Here is a 21751-nt window from a genome sequence, read left to right as displayed (position 1 = left end):
TAGTAACACTGCAATGAAGTCACTGTGAAGATCCTCTAGTTGCCATACTCTGGCGCCTTTTCGGGTACATTGCGGGATAATTCAAAATGTCCAATTCACCTAACATAACCTTGCACATGATGACATTGCATTCACCCTTCATAGAATCTTGCACCACACCCGATCTTCCAGCACGGACCCGAGCTCCTCTTCCCACTTGGTTTTTACCCCAACCAAGGATGTCGTCTCCTCTGCTATAAGCCTCCCATAAATCCCTGATGTACCCCCTCCTCCATCCCCGCCAATGAAAGAATCCTCTCCAACAACGAGGAATGGGGCATCTCCGGAAAAGACGGAAAAATCTTCTTCGCAAAGTCACGCATCTGCAAATATCTAAATGTGTCTGCTCGCGAAAGCTCATATTTCGCCATCACTTCCTCAAAGTTCACAAATCGGTCCTCGACAAACAGATCCTCCATCACAGTAACCCCCTTCTCCTCCCATTCCTGGAATCTACCGTTGAGCCTTGCCAGCTCGAACACATGGTTTGCACACACCGGCACCAGCTTCGACACCGCCCCCAGTTTAAAGTGTTGCTGAAACTGTCTCCACACCTTCAACCTGGAGGCTAGCACCAGATTCCTAGAATACTTCCCCAGAGAAAAGCACCGAAGCCCTCAATTGGGCTGGGTGTGCCCACCAAATACTCCTGAAAAATGGGACGAAAGAATCAAAACTCGCTGACTCTGGTGAGAGCTACCTTCCATACGGCCACCCTCTACACCCTGGCACCAGAAGTCGCTCTGCTTTTATAAAGAGGCATACTAACAATGCAAATAAGTTAAAAACACCTGAGGGGACTATATGACAAGTTTGGTAATTTAGCTGCATTAATGGTAAGCACAGACTTATACTATCCACAATGTACTGACCTTCAGATAACACTCAGAACAGTGAAGACTCATTCCCAAAGCAGTGAATGTTAGCACCGTATTAAGCCTTTCTCACTGCACATCATCCCAATAAACATACCGGTAAGAGTAGCCAGCCTGCAGTGCGTGCATGTTTAAAGCTAATGACAGAAGCAATCTTTCAAATAAACAATATCTGAATACTTTTCATATGGGAAAATAGCTATTAAGGAGTTGCTTAAAAGATACGTGTGAGGTGGAGAGATGTATGAAGGATATTGTTGAGCTTAAGGCCAAGACCACTGTGGTGCGGTCATTAAAAGTAGAGCGGTTAAAATCAGGCATGCCTAAGGAGCCAGAATTAAAGGAGCATAGGAGGGTTGTAGGGCTGGAGAAAATTACAGAGATAGGGAGGGTTGAAGCCTTGGAAGGATTGGGAAAAGAATATGAGAATAGTAAAAGCAAGACATTTCCAATATAAGTCAATGAGCAGAAAGGTGAATGAGACTTGCTGCAGATCTGGATACAGGCACCAGAGTCTTGGGTAACCTCAGTTAATGGAGGGTAGAATGCAGAAGATCAGCCAGATGTATATTGGAATAGGTCAGACTGGAGATAATAAAGGCATGTAGAATTCAAAGCAGAAAAGCTGAGATAAAGGTGAGATTGGGCAATATCACAGAGGTGGAAAAAGGCAAGTGATGTCATGAATATGAGGTCAGAAGTTCAATGAATGTCATTTTAAAGGCCTTATCCTGTTGCTGCTGGTATTAACCCATTGGAGGGTGGGGGCTCATTATGTGGGGAAAATGACCAGCAAAACCGTGCAGGGTTACCTACGGAATCCTGGGAGTAGGGGAACCCTCTATTTAAAGGCATTAAGTGCCTGATCAAGAAATCGCCCAGCACTGGGAAGGGAGAGCCACTGAAAGCCATCCCCTGCCCTTGCTGCCGAACCCCGACACCCATCAACACCAAACTATGCCCCCTGTCCTGGCATCACTCGCCTGGGGTTCAGTGATGATGGTATGCCCCGTGTTGGTATCGTACTGACAACAGCCACCACCTCGACAGTGATACTGTCGTTCAATAGGGCTGTCGGCCTCTGATTGACCAGCAGCTCCCAGTGGGAAGGACCTCCACCCTTGTGGTCCTTCATGCCTGCTGCTTCCAATTAAGTGCCTGAGGGACACTTAGATTTAGTGTGCCTTCCATAAAGAGGCAATATGGAACTCCTCTTGTCTCTTCAGCCGGTGGGTGAGAGCCCCGTTGCCTGCATTAAATGCAGCCTATTAAATCCAAATTGTGTCTCTCTATCCCTTCCTTAAAATGCATCACCTCACACATCTCTGTATTAAATTCCACCTGTCATTGTCTGCCCATTCTACTAGCTTATCTACTTTCTGCTATAATCCTTACTGTTTGTCACACCACTAAGATTAGTGTTGTCAACAAATGATGAAATTTTACTCTATTCCAATACCCAAGTTATTTATGTGTAGCAAAAAAAAAGTGGTCCTGGCACTGACCCTTGGGGACACCTCTATTACCCTTCTGTCTGAAAAACCATTCACTACAACTGATTAGGCGAATTCTCTCATCCCCCCACCGGTGAATTCAATAGTAGGTGGGGGAGGGGAACGGGGTGGGTGGATTTGGGAGGAAAGATTGCATTTCTATTTCCCTTGGGATCTTTCTCTCATGCCTGCGTGGCAGATTGGGAAACCCACTGGATGTTGGCGTGAAAATGAATTGTATCTCACTAATGAGATACAGATGAAGCCCTAACCAGAATCTTCCATCCACACTCCATTCTCTGCAACGCTCGCGTAGAAACATGCCAGTCCAGAACATGCCTCCAAAATTCGGGATGGAGGCCGGCAGCAAACCTGGACCCTGGAACACAGCAGTGGGTGACGGGAGCATCCACTGTGGACCTTCCAAGTTCAGTGTCATTGAGGAGGTCCATCTTCCAGCCTTAGAGTGTTCCTGGAGATCAATCTACCTTTTCAGGAGGTCCATCTTCTTTCTTCAATGGTGGCTCAGTGATGTTGGCCATCTTTTCTATATGGCACCCAGATATGATGGCAGAGCTCGTGCCATCATCTGCCTCACCACAGAATAAGGTGCTAAACCCCCGGGTAACTAATTAATGAGGTCAGTGCCTGAAGATATGACATGGTTTCCCGCCGGCTTCCGCAATGGGAAACACTTCCCGTTCCTGCACGCACCACAGGACCGAGCTCCAGGTGAGAGAATTCCTCCCATTGTTTTCTGTTCTAAGACCAGTTTTTCTATCCAGACTGAGAGTGATGTTATTCAATGAGCCTCAGTTTTGTTAATTAGTCTTTTATGTCATATTGTGTGGCTACCAGAATAGGTCAAAGGTTAAGAATCCTAGAGTGAGTAACTCACCTCTTGAGGCCCCCACCCCTCCGCCCCCCACAAAGCCTGCCCACCATCTACAAGGTACAAGTCAGGAGTGTAATGGAATACTCTCCACTTGCCTGGATAAGGCACCATCCAGGACAATCAGCTGACTTGATTGCTACTACTTCTACAAACATTCAATCCTTCCACCACCGACGAACAATGGCAACCATGTGTGCCATCTACAAGATGCACTGCAGGAACTCACCAAAGTTCCTTAGGCAGCACCTTCCAAGCCCACAACCGCCATCTAGAAGACCAAGAGCAGCAGATACCTGGGAACCCCCCCACCTGGAGGTTCCCCGCCAAGTCACTCACCAGCCCGACTGGAAATATATGGCCGTTCCTTCACAGTTGCTGGGTCAAAGTCCTGGAACTCAACTTCCGGTGGCGGCCATGGAGTGAGTGGTCGCATATTTGGCATCTCCCGCTCATGGTGGTCTTTTTGTGGCCTTTACCCCGGTTTGTAGTTGGAACTTTGGAGAAAAAAGGTGCAGAAGTGAGAGCGGAAGAGAGTGACCCCTAGTTTATGGAGCTGCGGCCCAGAAATGCCTGGAGAAAAGCAAACCAGTTGGTTGAGGCGAGTGAGGAACGGACAACGCACGCGGAGATGGCGGACGGGCAGGGTCTGGCCCTGCTGGCTCAGTGGTTGATGGACCAGTTGGTGAGCGTTCTGAATGAGAAGTTCACCCAACAGCGGAAGGATAATTTGGAGGACCTGGCCCGGGTGGTGGCCTCGATCAAGGCGGTGGTTGACGGCGTGTAGACGAGACTGGCAGCTGAGGGACAGTCGATTCAGAGGTTGGAGGAGCTGGCGGGGGAGCATGAAGAACCGTCCACCTCGATGGCAGCAGAGATTGGGCTGATGTGAGACCAGCAGAAGCGACTGCTGGAGAAAGTGGAGGACTTGGAGAACCGTTCTCGTAGGCAGAATATCTGGATTGTGGGCTTGCCGGAAGGAATTGAAGGAACAGATGCGGGTGCGTATTTTGGGAAGATGCTGGAGAAGCTGCTTGGGGAAGGTGCGTTTGATCAGCCATTGGAGGTGGATCGGGCCCACAGGGCACTGCAAACCTCAGGGGGGGTGAGCCGCCGAGGGCGATGGTGGTACAATTGCATCGGTTCCTGGATAAGGAACGTATCATGAGGAGGCAAAGCAACTGGGGAGGCGTTGAGATTCGGGTGAACCAGGACTAGGATGCTAGGATCCATGGCTAGCTGGGCAGGCTAGTTCATGGAAATAAAGTGGGGGGTGAGCTGAAGATCGATGTGTGGGGGGATGGGAGTGGGAGTGGAAATGGGGGGGTGGGTATTATACTGCTGATGGGAGGGGACTTTCAAAGTGGAGGAGGGGAGGGTTGATGACGGTAGTTGCTCAAGGGCGGGCCAGGGGAGGTGTGGGCCATGTGCCTAGGAGAGGTTATGGTTGATCGGCAGGGGAGGGGAAGGCAGGCGGGGTTCCTCCTGACCAGGCTGGTCACATGGAACATTCGGGGACTGAATGGGCCAGTCAAAAGGGCCCGTGAGTTCGCGCACTTGAGGCAACTGAAGGCGGACGTGGCCATGTTGCAGGAGACACATCTGGGGGATCAGATTAGGTTAAGGAAGGGATGGGTTGGACAGGTGTTCCATTTGGGGCTAGACTTTAAAACAAGGGGGGTTGGCGATCTTGGTTCATAAGCGAGTGGCATTTGAGGTGGAGAATATAGAAGCGGACCCGGGGGGTAGATATGTTACGGTTAGTGGGAAGTTGGGGGGAATGGCCATGGTATTGGTAAATATCTATGCCCCGAACTGGGATGACGTTGAGTTTGTTAGAAAAGGCATTTGATTGGGTGGAGTGGAAGGACTTGTGGGATGTCCTGGGAAAGTTTGGGTTTGGGCAGGGATTTGAGGATTGGGTCCGGTTGCTATATCAGGCACCGGTGGCGAATGTAAGGACAAACCAGGTTCGATCAGAATATTTTAGTCTGTGTCGGGGGATAAGACAGGTGTGTCCACTCTCCCCACTACTGTTTGCCCTGGCTATAGAGTCTTTGACAATAGCGCTGCGAGCATCAAACATTTGGCGGGGGATAGTGAGAGGGGTAGTGCAACATAGGGTCTCGCTCTATGCGGACGATTTGCTCCTTTATATGACAGACCCGTTGGGGGGGATTGCAGGAATTATGGGGATACTGGAGGAATTTGGCCGGTTTTCAGGTTACAAACTGAATATGGGCAAAAGTGAGGCTTTTGTGATCCAGGCAAGGAGGCAGGAGAGGAGACTGGGGGAGATGCCATTCAAAGGGATGGGAGGGAGTTTTAGATACCTGGAGAGTCAAGTGGCAAGGGACTGGGGTCAGCTGCATAAATTAAATTTGGGCAGGTTGATTGAGCAAATGAAAGGAGACTTCGCAGGTGGGGCGGGCTCCCGCTGTCATTGGTGGGGAGGGTACAAACTGTGAAAATGACAGTCCTCCCGAGATTGCTGTTCATGTTTCAGTGTCTCCCAATCTTCATCCCTAAGGCATTTTTTAGGAGGATGAATGCGGCGATCTCTGGTTTCATATGGGCCGAGAAAGGCCCGAGAGTGAAGAACTTCCTTCTTGAGCAGGGGCGCGGGAGGGGGGCTTGGCCCTTCCAAACTTTATTAATTACTACTGTGTGGTAAACCACTGTTACACCTGTATTAGGTGATTTAAGGTAGGACCTGTACTACAGGTTCGCCGGTAGCCCCTGCCTGCTGGCTCCACCCAGTAGGAGGAGTATAAATATGCATTGCCTCTATTCAGCAGCCATTTCGCCAGCTGCTGTGGGAGGCCACACAACTTACTGAAATAAAGCCACAGTTGTATCCAACCTGAGTCTTTGTCCAATTGATCGTGCATCAATTTATTGCAGTAAGATTTTGTACAAGATGGACCTCCTTAATCAAACCAGATCGCCAGCAGCTGGATCCGCAATCGAGCGACGCCAGAAAGGACTTTAATCACTGGCTAGCCTGCTTCGAGGCCTATATCAACTCAGCGACCACCCCTCTGACGGAGGCTCAGAAGATACAGATCCTGTACTCAAGGTTGAGCTCCAGTGTGTTTCCGCTGATCCAGGATGCCCCGAACTACGCGGACGCCATGGCGCTCCTCAAAGAAAACTACGAGAGAAAGCGAACATACTCTTCGCCAGGCATGTACTCGCCACTCGCTCTCAACTCCCTGGTGAGTCCACAGAAGACTTCTGGCGGGCCCTAATCCCACTCGTCCGGGACTGTGACTGTCAGGCCGTTACAGCCACCAAACATTCTAACCTTCTTATGCGCGATGCTTTTGTAATGGGGATTGGGTCGGACCTAATTTGCCAAAGGCTGCTTGAAGGGGCCACGCTTGACCTAGTCGGGACTAAGAGGCTAGCACTCTCCATGGCGGTCACTTCACGTAATGCTCAAGCCTACCCCTCCGGTCACGCGGCCCACCCCTCCTAGCCCTCGTGGACCCCACAAACGGCCGCCCCAGACGGGGCGTTACCCAGCCAATACGACTGCGCCACACGCCAATCCGCGCACCCTGGGGGTCCCCGATGTTACTTTTGCGGCCAGCAGGAGCACCCTCGCCAACGCTGCCCGGCCCGCGCTGCCATTTGCAAGGCTTGCAGCAAAAAGGGCCACTTCGCTGCGGTGTGCCAGGCCCGCGCAGTCGGCGCTATCGCCCCCTCCCCCTGGCCCACAGACAATGGGCGCCGCCATCGTAGTCCTGGACCATGCCCGGCCAGTGGGCGCCGCCATCTTCAGCTCCCTGGGCCACGCGCGGCCAGTGGACGCCGCCATCTTCACCTTCCGGGGCCGCAAGCGGCCAGTGGGTGCCGCCATTCCCCCCCCCCCCCCCCGCAGTCCACGTGCGGCCCTGGGCGCCGCCATCTTGTCCAGCCCCCGCAACGTGCGGCCCATGGGCGCTGCCATTTTGTCCCCCGCAGGATCTTCAGACGCCGCCATCATGTCTTCCCCACGGGACCTGGACGGTGACAACATTCCACAACCTGGGCCCCCCACGCTCTCCATCTTCGGACGCCAGCGACGACCAACCGCAGCTCGCCTCAATGGCGCTTGACCAGTCTCGTCCACACAACCTGGCCACCACCTCGACTACGGTGAAAATCATCGGCCACGTGACCTCTTGCCTGCTGGACTCCGGGAGCACCGAAAGCTTCATCCATCCGGATAAGATAAGGCGCTGCTCCCGCGCGGTCCACCACGCCACTCAAAGAATCTCCCTGGCCTCCGGATCCCATTCCGTCCCGATCCGGGCGATCTGCACGGTCACTCTCACGGTCCAGGGCGTAGAATTCAGCGGCTTCCGCCTCTACGTCCTTCCTAATCTCTGCGCTGCACTACTACTAGGCCTGGACTTCCAGTGCAATCTCCAGAGCCTCACCCTCAAATTCGGCAGGCCCCTACCACCCCTCACTGTGTGCGGTCTCGCGACCCTAAAGGTCGACACACCCTCCCTCTTTGCCAATCTAACTTTGGATGCAAACCCGTTGCCACCAGGAGCAGATGGTACAGCACCCAGGACAGGACCTTCATCAGGTCCGAGATCCAGCGGCTGCTTCAGGAGGGCATCATCGAGGTCAGCAACAGCCCCTGGAGAGCCCAAGTGGTAGTGGTTAAAACTGGGGAGAAACACAGGATGGGCGTGGACTACAGCCAGACCATCAATCGGTACACGCAGCTCGACACGTGCCCCCTCCCATGCATATCTGATATGGTCAATCAGATTGCACAGTACCGGGCCTTCTCAACAATTGACCTGAAATCCGCCTACCACCAGCTCCCCATTCGTAAATCGGACCATCCATACACTGCTTTTGAGGCAGACGGTCATCTCTATCACTTCCTTAGGGTTCCCTTCAGCGTCACTAATGAGGTCTCGGTCTTCCAAAGGGAGATGGACCGAATGGTCGACCGGTACGGTTTGCGGGCCACCTTTCCGTACCTAGGCAACGTCGCCATCTGCGGCCATGATCAGCAGGACCACGATGCCAACCTTGCTAAATTCCTCCGCACCGCCACTCTCCTCAACCTCATCTACAACAAGGAGAAGTGCGTGTTCAACACAACCTGCCTCGCCATCCTCGGCTATGTGGTCCAGAACGGAGTTCTGGGGCACGATCCCGACCGCATGCGCCCTCTCATGGAGCTTCCTCTTCCCTACTGCCCCAAGACCCTCAAACGCTGCCTGGGCTTCTTCTCCTACTACGCCCAGTGGGTCCCAAACTACGCGGACAAGGCCCGCCCACTCATTCAGTCCACCCACTTTCCCCTTACGGCCGAGGCACAACAGGCCTTCGCCCGTATCAGAGCTGATATAGCCAAGGCCGGGATGCACGCAATAGACGAGACACTGCCCTTCCAAGTAGAAAGCGACGCATCAGACGTCACACTTGCCGCCACCGTCAACCAGGCAGGCAGACCCGTGGCATTCTTTTCCCGCACTCTTCATGCCTCAGAAATTCGGCACTCATCCGTCGAAAAAGAGGCCCAAGCTATCGTTGAAGCTGTGCTGCACTGGAGGCATCACCTGGCCGGCAGGAGATTCACTCTCCTCACTGACCAATGGTCGGTAGCCTTCATGTCCAACAACACGCAGCGGGGCAAGATCAAAAATGATAAAATCTTGCAGTGGAGAATCGAGCTCTCCACCTATAATTACGTGATTCTGCATCGCCCCGGCAAACTCAACGAGCCCCCAGGCGCCCTATCCCGAGGTAGATGTGCCAGCGCACAAGTAGACTGACTCCGGGCCCTACACGATAGCCTTTGTCACCCGGGGGTCACACGGTTGTACCATCTTGTCAAGGCTCGCAATCTGCGCCAGTCCGTTGAGGAAGTACGGACAGTCACCAGGGACTGCCAGGTCTGTGCGGAGTGCAAGCCGCACGTCTACCGGCCGGACCGTGCGCGCCTGGTGAAAGCCTCCCGTCCCTTTGAGCACCTCGGCGTGGATTTCAAAGGGCCCCTCCCTCCACCGACCATAACATGTATATTCTCAGTGTGGTCGGAGTACTCCAGGTTCCCCTTCGCCATCCCCTGCCCCGATATGACGTCTGCCACCATCATCAAGGCCCTCAACACAATCTTCGCTCTGTTCGGCTTCCCCGCCTACATCCACAGTGACAGGGGATCCTCATTCATGAGTGATGAGCTGCGTCAGTTCCTGCTCAGCAGGGATATCGCCTCCAGCAGGACGACCAGCTATAACCCCCGGTGAAAAGGGCAGATAGAGAGGGAGAACGGGACGGTTTGGAGGGACGTCCAACTGGCCCAACGGTCCAGGAACCTCCCAGCCTCTCGCTGGCAGGAGATCCTCCCTGATGCAGTACACTCCATCCGGTCGCTACTGTGCACCGCTACGAATAACACATCCCATGAACATCTTTTTGCCTTCCCCAGGAAGTCCACTTCCGGGGTATCGCTCCCGACTTGGCTCGCAGCTCCAGGACCGGTCCTGCTCCATAGGCACGTCCGACTCCACAAGGCGGACCCGTTGGTGGATAGGGTGCACTTGCTCCATGCCAACCCCCAGTATGCCTATGTGGTGTACCCCGATGGCCGCCAAGATACTGTCTCCCTCAGGGACCTGGCACCAGCAGGTTCCACTCATACACACTCCCCCGGCCCGGCGCCCCCAACATTAACCCCACCAGGACCATCCCTCCTTCACCTGCCCACGCAAGAGGATGAAGAGGATTTTGGCACGCTCCCGGGGTCACCTGACATCAGGCCAGCACCGACGTCGCCAGCATCGACATCGCCGCCACCGTTACGTCGCTCCCAATGGAACGTCAAGGCACCAGACCGGTTGAATCTCTAACTGGCACCGGACTTTCAAAAGACATTTCTTTTCTCTCCTAATAAAACACTGTACATAAATTTACTACTGCATATAGTTCTCCACCCCCCACCCCCCCCCCCCCCCCCGCCCCGCCAGACTCATTTTTAACAGGTGGTGAATGTGGTAAACCACTGTTACACATGTATTAGGTGATGTAAGGTAGGACCTGTACTACAGGTTTGCCGGTAGCTCCTGCCTGCTGGCTCTGCCCAGTAGGAGGAGTATAAATATACATGTCCTCTATTCAGCAGCCATTTTGCCAGCTGCTTTGGGAGGCCACACATCTTACTGCAATAAAGCCACAGTTGTATCCAACCTGAGTCTTTGTACAATTGATCGTGCATCATACTGGGCGGCGAATATATCGGTGGTTAGGAAATGGGTAGTGGGGGAGGGGTCGGTGTGGGAGCGAGTGGAGGCAGCATCTTGCAAGGGCACGAGTTTGAAGGCTTTGTTAACGGCAGCGCTGGCATTCTCGACGGCTCGGTACTCCACAAGTCCAGTGGTAGTGGCAGCCCTGAGAGTGTGAGGGCAAAGGAGGCAGCACATGAGATTGGAGGGGGCATCGGTGTGGTCACCGATCTGTGACAACCACCAGTTCACTCCGGGGGGGGGCTGGACGGGGGCTTAAGGAGATGGCAGCGGGCGGGAATTGAGAGATTTGGGGATCTCTTCATTGAGGCGGTTTCCCCTAACCTGGAGGAACTGGAGGAGGAGTTTGAATTGCCGGGGGGAATGGATTCGGGTACTTGCAAGTGTGGGATTTTGTTCGGAGGCAGGTCCTGAGCTTTCCTCGCCTCCCACTAAGGGGACTACAGGATAAGGTGATGTCAAAAACAGGGGTTGGGGAGGGGAGGGTCTCGGAAATATATAAGGAACTTATGGAGTGGGAAGGGGTTCCAATTGGGGAGGTGAAGAGGAAGTGGGAGGAAGAGTCGGGAGGGGAGTTCGAAGTCGGGTCATGGGAGAAGGCCCTGAGGAGGGTCAGTGCATCCTCGTTGTGTGCCAGGCTTAGCCTGATCCAATTCAAGGTGGTCCACAGGGCTCATATGACCGTGGCCCGGATGAGCAGATTGTTTGAGGAGGTGGAGGATAGGTGTGAGCGCTGTGGGGGAGGTCCTGCGAATCATGTGCAGATGTTCTGGCCATGTCCGAAGCTGAGGGGATTTTGGCAGGGATTCGCAGATGTCATGTCAGAGGTCCTGGAAGGGAGGGTGACTCCGAGTCCAGAGGTGGCAATATTTGGAGTGTCGGAAGATCCGTGAGCCCAGGGGAGCGGGAGGCCGACGTTTTGGCCTTTCCCTCCCCGGTGCCCCGGAGACGGATTTTGCTGGGATGGAGGGACACGGAACCTTCAAAGTCGGGGTTTGGGTCAGTGACATGGCAGGGATTCTTAGGCTGGGTCCACCCCATGGAACGGGTCCAGTATGGCACTTAACGCCCCCTCCTCTCACTCAGTGCCCAGAGGGCCCTGGGGTTCACCTCTGGATGGAGGGCCAGCTGTTTCGAGCACCGGCTGCCCTGCATCATCTGGCTGTGCCAGCCCTGGCGGCTCCCCGATGTCTGCACCATCGTTTCTTCACCTTTGGCGAAGCTCCTCAGTGATTGGTCCATCTGCGACTGGGATAAGCTCCGCAGTGCTTTGGCCATTTCCATCTGGGACATGGCCCGCAGCACCTCATCAAGGTCAGCCTGATACTGGGTCACGTCCCCCAGCGAGTTGGAAATACTGCTAAGACTCTCAGCCATGGCTGTCACCGACTGTGTGACACCTTGGACTGCTTCACTCATGCTGCCGACATCGCGCACCAGGCTCTCTACCGCGGTTGCCATCCTAGTAGTTTTGGTCTTGGTGACACGCATTGCCGGTGCCATCTCCTACGCCCGCAGCCTCAGGGCCCCTCCAATTGGCTATGGATCTGCTAGAATTTTGCTTACATCCCCCTCTGAATGTCCCGGCCACACCCTATAGTCCACATCAACTCCGGGTAACCCTGTACCAGAGGCTCAGTATCAGGCTGGGGCCCAGCTGGGTCCTGGGATCCAGCAGCCCTCTGACTGCAACTCACCTGGGGGTTCCTGCCTCCACCTGGTGTACATCATCAGCTGTTTGGTGCTCACCAGATTGTGCCCCAGAAGCCTATCCACTAACGTTGCCCGCCGAGGTGTGTATCTCTGCGTAGGTGGAGGGTAGAGATGACAGCTGTGACGCATTGATCATGGCATCCTCGAAGCTCGCCTCCAAAGTGTTCTCCTGGGAGGCAGGGGAATGGGTCACCATCGACTGGAGGCCTGCGGGAGAATGGGCATGTGGTCAGTGGGAGGGATGGGTCAGTCAGTATGGTAATAGCAACTCGCGTGTTACAGGTCCTCTGCGTGGGGCCCGGTGGATCCTCTGCGGCTTCCACCAACCTCCAGGTTGGTGACCGTTCTATCCTCGTCCACCCCAGTTACCTCCAGGGTCCATTCCTTGAAGGTGGTGAGGATCCATATGTCCAGTGCACCTCTGCCAGTCTGGCCTCTCGCCCTGTGATTGTGGGAGAGCTTCTCCTGTGGGGACACAGAAAGGGAATCATTAGCCATGCGCATGGTTCACAGTGGTGAGGGGGGTATTGAAGGGAGGGGTGTGAAGGGAGGTTTGGGGGCCGCATGGAGGATTGGGTGGTGGATGCTTGCATGTGGCAGAAAGGTCTCAGTAGGAGGGGGCGGTGTTGGTGTCAACTCACCCATGCCACCAGGTGTAGGCCATTGACCTTCTTACAACATTGAAGGCCAGTCCTTCTGGTCACACTCCCCAAGCTTACAGCCACCGCCAGCTCGTCCCAGGTGGCATTGTCTGCCTTGTGGTTCACCCTCCGGGGCCCTGGGGGAACAGGACATCCCTCAGAATCGTGTAGACCCCAAAGACTTAAATACTAATATAAAAAGGAAACGTTATCAGTGTCATAATATACATCAGTACATTATGGTGCAATCACATACACACACTGATGGACATGCAGTAAGACCAACCAGCATACATAACACCGCAGCCAATCACCATTGAGAGCACAAGCACTATAAAGACAGGGGACAGGAGAGTTCCCGCTCATTCTAGCAGCAGCCAGCTCAGAGCACAGAGCTCACAGCCTGCAACACAGACATTCACCATGTGCTGAGTGCCTCACCATAGCTAGTGATAGGAAAGGGTCCACAGTTAAGCTGGTATTGCTTATACCCACGTTTACAGTCTGTTAGCATAGTTGAACAGTTAATAAAATAGCGTTACACCACTTCCAGCATTGTTGGCTTGTTTGTGAACCAGGACACCCAACACGACAATCAGATTCCAAAACATGAAGAAATTACAGCAGAAATGGCACATGCCAAGTTCTTCACCAAGCTTGACGCGTCTGAGGGATTTTGGCAACTATGTCTGAATGAGAAGAGTAAACAACTCTGCACTTTCAACACTCCTCATGGTTGATATTGTTTTAATAGACTGCCCTTCAGCATCATTTCAGCTTCTGAAATATTTCACCATGTCATGGAATCATTGAAGGCATTTCAGGTGTACACGTGTATGTGGACGATGTCATCATATAGTCCAATACACAGGAAGAACACTGTGACAGACTATTTAAAGTTCTCACCAGAATTGACTCCTATGGACTCAAACTAAACCAAGAAAAATGCCAATTTAGCATTCAAAAACTAAAATGTTTGGGAGATGTCATCTCAAAAGATGACTGCAACCTGACCAATCAAAAGTCGAAGCTGTTGGTCAAATGCAAACACCAAAAGACAAGAAAGCCCTATCAAGAATGCTCGGGGTTGTCAACTTTATGGGAAAATGTATTCCGAACTTATCAAGTAGGACAACTGCATTAAGAAACCTGATTTTAAAAAACATGTTGCATTCATCTGGACTCCACAACATGGAGCGGAGTGGCAAGATCTAAAGGCATCTTGAATCACTGCACCAGATCTAGCATTCTATGACTCAAACCAAAATATCAACAGATGCAAGTCAAAATGGTATAGGTGCAGCGCTACTACAAAAAACAGACGACAATTCGTGGAAGCCTGTTGCGTATGCATCTCGCTTCATGATGCAAACTGAGCAAAGATGTGCTCAAATTGAAAAAGAGTGCCTAGGTCTTTTGACGGGCATCACTAAATGTCACTGCTATGTCTATGGACTGCCACACTTCTTTGGATTGGATTGGATTGGATTGGATTTGATTGGATTTGTTTATTGTCACGTGTACCGAGGTACAGTGAAAAGTATTTTTCTGCGAGCAGCTCAACAGATCATTAAGTACATTGGAAGAAAAGGGAATAAAAGAAAATACATAATTGTGCAATACAAGGTATACAATGTAACTACATAAGCACCGGCATCGGATGAAGCATACAGGGTGTAGTGTAATGAGATCAGTCCATAAGAGGGTCATTTAGGAGTCTGGTAACAGCGGGGAAGAAGCTTTTTTTGAGTCTGTTCGTGCGTGTTCTCAGACTTCTGTATCGCCTGCCCAATGGAAGAAGTTGGAAGAGTGAGTAAGCCGGGTGAGAGGGGTCTTTGATTTTGCTGCCCGCTTTCCCCAGGCAGTGGGAGGTGTAGATGGGCTCAATGGATGGGAGGCAGGTTTGTGTGATGGACTGGGCGGTGTTCACGACTCTCTGAAGTTTCTTGCGGTCCTGGGCCGAGCAGTTGCCATACCAGGCTGTGATGCAGCCTGATAGGATGCTTTCTATGGTGCATCTGTAAAAGTTGTTAAGAGTTAATGTGGACATGCCGAATTTCCTTGTTGAGACAGATCACCGTCCACTCGTAAATATAATCAAGAAAGATTTAAATGACATGTCGTCGAGACTTCAACATATGATGCTGAAGCTGCGTCGATATGACTTTGAATTAATATATACACCAGGAAAAGACTTAGTACTTGTGGATACGTTATCCAGAGCCACAATGCACGAGGGTAACAAAGTTGTTGATGTTGTAGTCAGTATTGAAGCACAAACCAACTTCATCACAGCAATGCTACCTGTCACAGATGCTAAACTACAAATAATCAAGGCAGAAACTTGACGAGATAAGACACTCCAGCAAGTGATACACTATCTACCTACTGGGTGGCCCAATGGAAAATGGGCAAACTTTTCACAACATCAGAGAAGACCTGACAATTATCAACGACTTTCTATTGAAAGGTGACCGCATTGGAATTCCATCATGTCTGAGTCAAGACATTCTCGCACAAATCCACAAAGGACAGAGAAATGTAGAAGAAGAGCACAGCAATCGGTGTATTGGCCGGGAATCAACAAGGATATAGACAACTACATTCAACAGTGTCGGATATGCCAAATGCACCAACCGGCACAATGTAAGCAAACCTTGATGGAAAACGAACTAGTTACACAACCATGGCCAAGAATCGTGATTGACATATTTTATTTTCAAGGCTGTGATTATTTGATAATCATTGACTATTACTCAAGTTATCCGGAGGTTATCAAATTAACTGACTAAACAACACATTCAGTTGGCAAGGCAATGAAAAATGTGTTTGCCAGACATGGCATACCAGTTATTGTTGTCACAGACAATGGACCGTGTTTTAACAGCCTGGAGTGGTTACAATTTGCCAATGACTATAACTTCACACATGTAACTACTAGCCCACTATACCGGCAGGAAAACAGAAAATCTGAAAAAAGGGTGGGAATTGTGAAGCAGCTTCTCAAGAAAGCAATGGAGGACAGAAAGGACTTTGATTTAACACTGTTAGCATACAAGGCTACACCATTGTCATCGGGGCTCTCTCCAGCACAACTTTTGATGGGATGAAAAATGCATACGATGCTACCTACTATAATTATTCCAAACAAAAATGAACAAGTCGTGTATCCAAAAATGCAGCAACGGAAGAATAAACAAAAGAAGTGTTACGACAAAAACTCCAAACCACTATCTACACTCCGAGAAGCTGATATTGTACGCATTCGTAATCCTGAAGGTGGATGGATGAACATTGCAAAAGTACGCAATTAACTCACACTAAGATCATACGTGATCAGAACAGAATCTGGAACGATTTTTCGTAGAAACAGAAGAGGTTTCTTGAAACTTAAACAACCTGTCACATTCACAGAATCAGGTCACAATGAGTGAACAACTCATATTTCCTAAAAGTGACTTTCCAAAAGCTATATTGTCACATGTACCAGACAATTCAAATAACAATGTCATGACATTAAGGTCTAGAAGACATAGGAAACCTCCAAATAGATTAAATCTGTAAATCTAACATTGGTTCTATCATTGTTGACATGCTGTATAATACTGTAAACATGAAAATGTATAGCCATTCAACCTGGTAAAAAATTGAACATTTTTTTATAAAAGGGGGATGTGACATTATATAAATGTACAGCATGTGAAGAATTAATGTTATGCTAAACCTAGCCACTAGAGGGAGCTAAGGGACAGTACTATAAATAGCACTGGCTCTTGGGCTTGGGGAGGAGACTAGATTTGGAGCTGACAAAGATAAGATTCATAGTGTATTGCAGAGTTAGTTAAGATATAATTGTTATAGTTAGTAGATAGAGATAGTGTTAGTGAGTGTAGTTTAATTCTTACATGTATGTTTGCTATTCAGAAAAAGTGTCGAACTCAAATTTAGTAGTGTTAATAAAATTAGTTTAGTTCTTCAAAAGAGCTTTGTGTATCTTTGTGATCACTACGCCTTCCATCCTGGAAACCCCTCACAAAGATCTCTACAACCATCTTTGATTGTATTGAGCCACACCCTTAATAAACCTCTTGTCATGTTTTTCAAGAATCCAGAGTGGTGGGCACCTGCAGATCTTTCATCTTTGCGTCAACAAAGAAATATAGCAATGTCAATTTGTCCCCAGTTTTTGGCTCGTTGGTTATTATTACAAATCATATATAATCTCAGTACATGAATCACAAAAATATAGTATGCAGATAATGTAAATGATGAGGACGGCAAATGGAATTTTGCCATTTATTGCAAGGGGAATGGAATATAGAAGTAGCGAAGTTGTACTGCAGATGTATAGGGCCTTGGCAAGACTACATCTGAAATACTGTGTATAGTTCTGGTCTTGTTATTTAAAAAAGGACATAAGTATGTTAGAAGCAGTTCAGGAAAGATTAATTTGCCTAGTTCCTGGGTTGAAGTGTCTTATCATACAAGGAAAAGTTGAACAGTTACACATATATATCCTTTGGAGTTTAGAAGAATGAGTGATCTGAATGAAACATGGAAGATCCTGAAGGGACTTGACTGGGTGGATGCTCAGAGGATGTGTCCTCTTGTGGACGAGGCTGGAACCAGGGGACTGAGTTTAACATAAGAGGTCACGCTTTGAAGACTGAGATGAGAAAAAATATTTTATCTGAAGGTCATTACTCTGTAGAATTCTCTTCCGCAGAAATCAGTGAAGACAGGTCATTGAATTTGCTTAAAGCTGAATTGGACAGATGTTTGATAGACAAGGGAGCCAAGGGCTATGGAGGGAAGACAGGAAAATGGAACTGAGACCACAATTAGTTCAGCCATGACTTTATTGAATGGCAGAGGAAGCTCAAAGGAATGGATGGTCTAATCCTGCCCCTAAATCCTATGTGCTTGTTTAATATAACTAATATTCCAAATTATCTTATTTGGTCACTCTGGCCAAACGTGGCATAAGATTTTGCATTTACAAATCTATTTTACTATTCATAAAATAATCCATGAATGCAAAATATACAGCTGTACTCACTTTCTTTGTTTTGTCCATTGCCTTTAATATGGAAATATTCAAATCCTCCAGTGCTGCCAGTACATTCTCATATTCTCCCAAATGCTGCGAAAAGTACTCTGAAAAGATACAAAATGTTTTAATTTAGATACCAGCCAGTATAGCACTGCAATATTTTCAGGCTTCACCTGTGTACAAAAGCCATTTGTCTCAGTTGTGTGCTCATTGTAAATTACTTTACAGACAGCAGAACACTTCTCCCTCAAAATAAACTGCTGCTGTTGTTTCTTTGAATTATTTATATAAAAGTGTGAAAATGAAATCACGGGGCAGCATTGTGTCAATCCAATTTCATATATTTTTTAAGATTCAGTAGCCATGATTGAAACCTTTATTTTTCTGAAAGTGGTGAAATAAAGGAGTTCTTCTATTCCATCGCCTTTCTCAATGTAATATATTTTAATCCTCTGCGTTCAGCAGTGGCAAAGAAATTGGACACAATTTTAGTCTAATGACAGTGTGCTATTGTCCCAAAAATAATGTTAGAAAGTATGGAAAGGCCTTTGGCTGAACAACCTATTGCTTCCACTGAATACATATAATCCTGTCAACCATGAACTCAACACAACTTAATTTAATTCCTAAGCAAAATATTCTTGCTCCCCTGCCTAAAGGTAAATTAGGAAAAGCTCTGCTTATCTCGCTGACTTTCCATCCTGGAGATTAAATCATTGCTGTTAGAATCCATAGAATCCTGACAGTGCAGAAGGAGGCCATTCAGCCCATTGAGTCTGCACCAACCCTCTGAAAGCACATCCTACTTAGGCCCACTTACACACCCTATCCTCTTAACCCTACCTAACCTGCACATCTTTGGACACTAAGGGGTGTGGTAGTCACCACTGTATGTATATAGTACACATATGAGATTTAATACTGTAAAGCTCCTGTACTACAGGTACAGGGGTAGATCCCAGCCTGTTGGCTCCGCCCAGTAGGCAGAGTATAAATGTGTGTGCTCACCAAGCTGCAGCCATTTCGGCAGCAGCTGTAGGAGGCAACACATCTCTGCGTAACAAAGCCTCGATTTCTCTCTACTCTCGTCTCGCCGTAATTGATAGTGCATCAATTTATTACGCAGAGATTTTACAGCGATGGACCTTCACATCAAGCCAGATCGCCTGCAGCTGCACCCTCAAGCAGACAACGCCACGTCGGCCTTCGACCACTGGCTAGCTTGCTTTGAAGCCTACATCAGATCAGTGACAAAACCACCCTCAGAGGCACAGAAACTACAGATCCTGGACACACGGTTGAGCTCCGATATGTTTCCTCTTATCCAGGACGTGCCCAACTACATTGAGGCCATGGCATTTCTGAAAGGGAACTACACATGGCTGATCAACAAACTCTACGCCAAGCACCTCCTGTCCACGCGGCAACAACTCCCCGGTGAGTCATTGGAAGATTTCTGGCGTGCCCTGCACGCTCTGGCGAGGAACTGCGATTGCCAGACAGTTTCGGCCATTGAACATTCCGAACTCCTAATCAGGGATGCTTTCGTTACGGGCACAGGGTCGGGGTACATCCGCCAGCGCCTCTTAGAAGGGGCTACGCTCGACCTCGCGGTGATCAAGAAACTCGCGTCCTCGCTAACGGTAGCCTCGCGTAATGTACAAGCATACGCCCCCAACCGCATGGCGACCCCATCATGGACATCGTGGACCCTACCAGCGACCGCCCCCAGCCAACCCCAAGCCTGCGCCAACCCTGGGGGGCCCCAAGTGCTATTTCTGCAGGCAGACACAGCACTCCCACCAGCGCAAGGCCTGCGGGGAAAAAAAGACATTTCGCCGCGGTGTGCCAGGCCCGGTCGATCGCCGCTGTAACCAGCTCCAATTGTTCCTGCACCCCCCACGTGCGACCCCTGGGCGTCGCCATCTTGGCGCCATTTTATACGGCACCTCAGGACCCTACTCGTCGGGCAACTCATCGCCACCGACCAGTCCGGGGTCCACCAACACCAGCCGCAGCTCGCCTCCATCACGCTCAACCAGTCCCAGCCACACAACCTTGCAACCGCGACAACGACGGTGAAAGTTGATGGCCACAAGACACCTTGCCTTCTCGACTCCGGGAGCACGGAGAGCTTCATCCACCCCGCTATGGTAAGGCGCTGCTCCCTTGCGGTACACCCCATTACTCAACGAATCTCCCTGGCCTCCGGATCCCACTCCGTGGAGGTCCGGGGGTACTGCACCGCCACCCTTACCGTCCAGGGCGTAGAGTTCAGCAACTTCCGGCTCTACGCCCTCCCCAACCTCTGCGCAGCCTTGCTACTTGGCCTGGACTTCCAGTGCAACCTCCAAAGTCTAACTCTGAAATTCGGCGGGCCCCTACCACCCCTTACTGTATGCGGCCTTACGACCTTTAAGTCGACCCACCTTCCTTGTTTGCGAACCTCACCCCGGATTGCAAACCCATCGCCACCAGGAGCAGATGGTACAGTGGCCAGGACAGGACCTTAATCAGGTCGGAGGTCCAGCGGCTACTGCGGGAAGGCATCATCGAGGCCAGCAACAGTCCCTGGAGAGCCCAAGTGGTAGTTGTAAAGACTGGGGAGAAACTCAGGATGGTCATTGACTACAGTCAGACCATCAATCGGTACACGCAGCTCGACACGTACCCCCTCCCACGCATATCTAATATGGTCAATCGGATTGCACAGTACCGGGTCTTCTCTACAGTGGACCTGAAATCTGCCTACCACCAGCTCCCCATCCGCAAGGCAGACCGCCAATATACGGCTTTCAAAGCAGACGGCCGCCTTTACCACTTCCTTAGGGTTCCCTTCGGCGTCACTATTGGGTCTCGGTCTTCCAATAGGAGATGGACCGAATGGTTGACCGGTACGGACTGCGGGCCAGCTTCCCGTACCTGGATAATGTCACCATCTGCGGCCATGACCAGCAGGACCATGATGCTAACCTTTTCAAATTTCTCCACACCGCCAAACTCCTGAACCTAACGTAAAACAAGAAGTGCGTGTTCAGCACCAACTGTTTCCCGCCCACTCATTCACTCCACAGATTTCCCCCTGATGCCCGAGGCTCACCAGGCCTTCAACCGTATCAAGGCCGATATCGCCAAGGCCGCGATGCATGCGATCGACGAGGCCCTCCCCTTTCAAGTTGAGAGCGATGCATCAGACGTCGCTCTAGCCGCCACCCTCAACCAGGCAGGCAGACCCGTGGCATTCTTTTCCCGCACCCTCCACGCCTCCGCAATTCGGCACTCCTCTGTGGAAAAGGAGGCCCAAGCCATCGTTGAAGCTGTGCGGCATTGGAGGCATTACCTGGCCGGCAGGACATTTACTATCCTCACTGACCAATGGTCGGTTGCCTTCATGTTCAATAACACACAGCGGGGCAAGATCAAAAACGCTAAAATCATGAGGTGGAGGATCGAGCTCTCCACCTACAACTACGAGATTTTGTATCGCCCCGATAAGCTCAACGAGCTACCCGATGCCCTATTCCGAGGTACATGTGCCAGCGCACAAGTGGACAGATTCCGGGCCCTACACGATGGTCTCTGTCACCCAGGGGTCATCCGGTTCTTTCACTTCATAAAGGCCCGCAACCTACCCTACTCCATTGTGGAAGTCATGGTGGCCACCAAAGACTGCCAGGTCTGCACGGAGTGCAAACCGCACTTCTACCGGCCAGACCGGGCCTCCCGTCCCTTTGAACGCCTCAGCATGGACTTCAAAGGGCCCCTCCCCTCCTCTGACCGAAACAC

General features: G+C 50.6%; 1 protein-coding gene across 1 annotated transcript in view; it reads right to left on the bottom strand.

Moving 5' to 3' along the window:
- Positions 1–21751, bottom strand: part of necab1 (N-terminal EF-hand calcium binding protein 1) — a 362049-nt gene that overhangs the window by 261814 nt on the left and 78484 nt on the right. Inside the window, exon 5 of the mRNA XM_072467989.1 lies at positions 17972–18069. Within this exon, the coding sequence (XP_072324090.1) occupies positions 17972–18069 (98 nt within the window). The remainder of the gene's footprint in view (positions 1–17971; positions 18070–21751) is intronic.

The sequence above is a fragment of the Scyliorhinus torazame genome, chromosome 11, assembly GCF_047496885.1.
Source record: "Scyliorhinus torazame isolate Kashiwa2021f chromosome 11, sScyTor2.1, whole genome shotgun sequence".
Classification (NCBI taxonomy): domain Eukaryota; kingdom Metazoa; phylum Chordata; class Chondrichthyes; order Carcharhiniformes; family Scyliorhinidae; genus Scyliorhinus; species Scyliorhinus torazame.
Note: the sequence above shows the minus strand (reverse complement) of the source record. Positions and strands in the feature narration are given on the sequence as shown.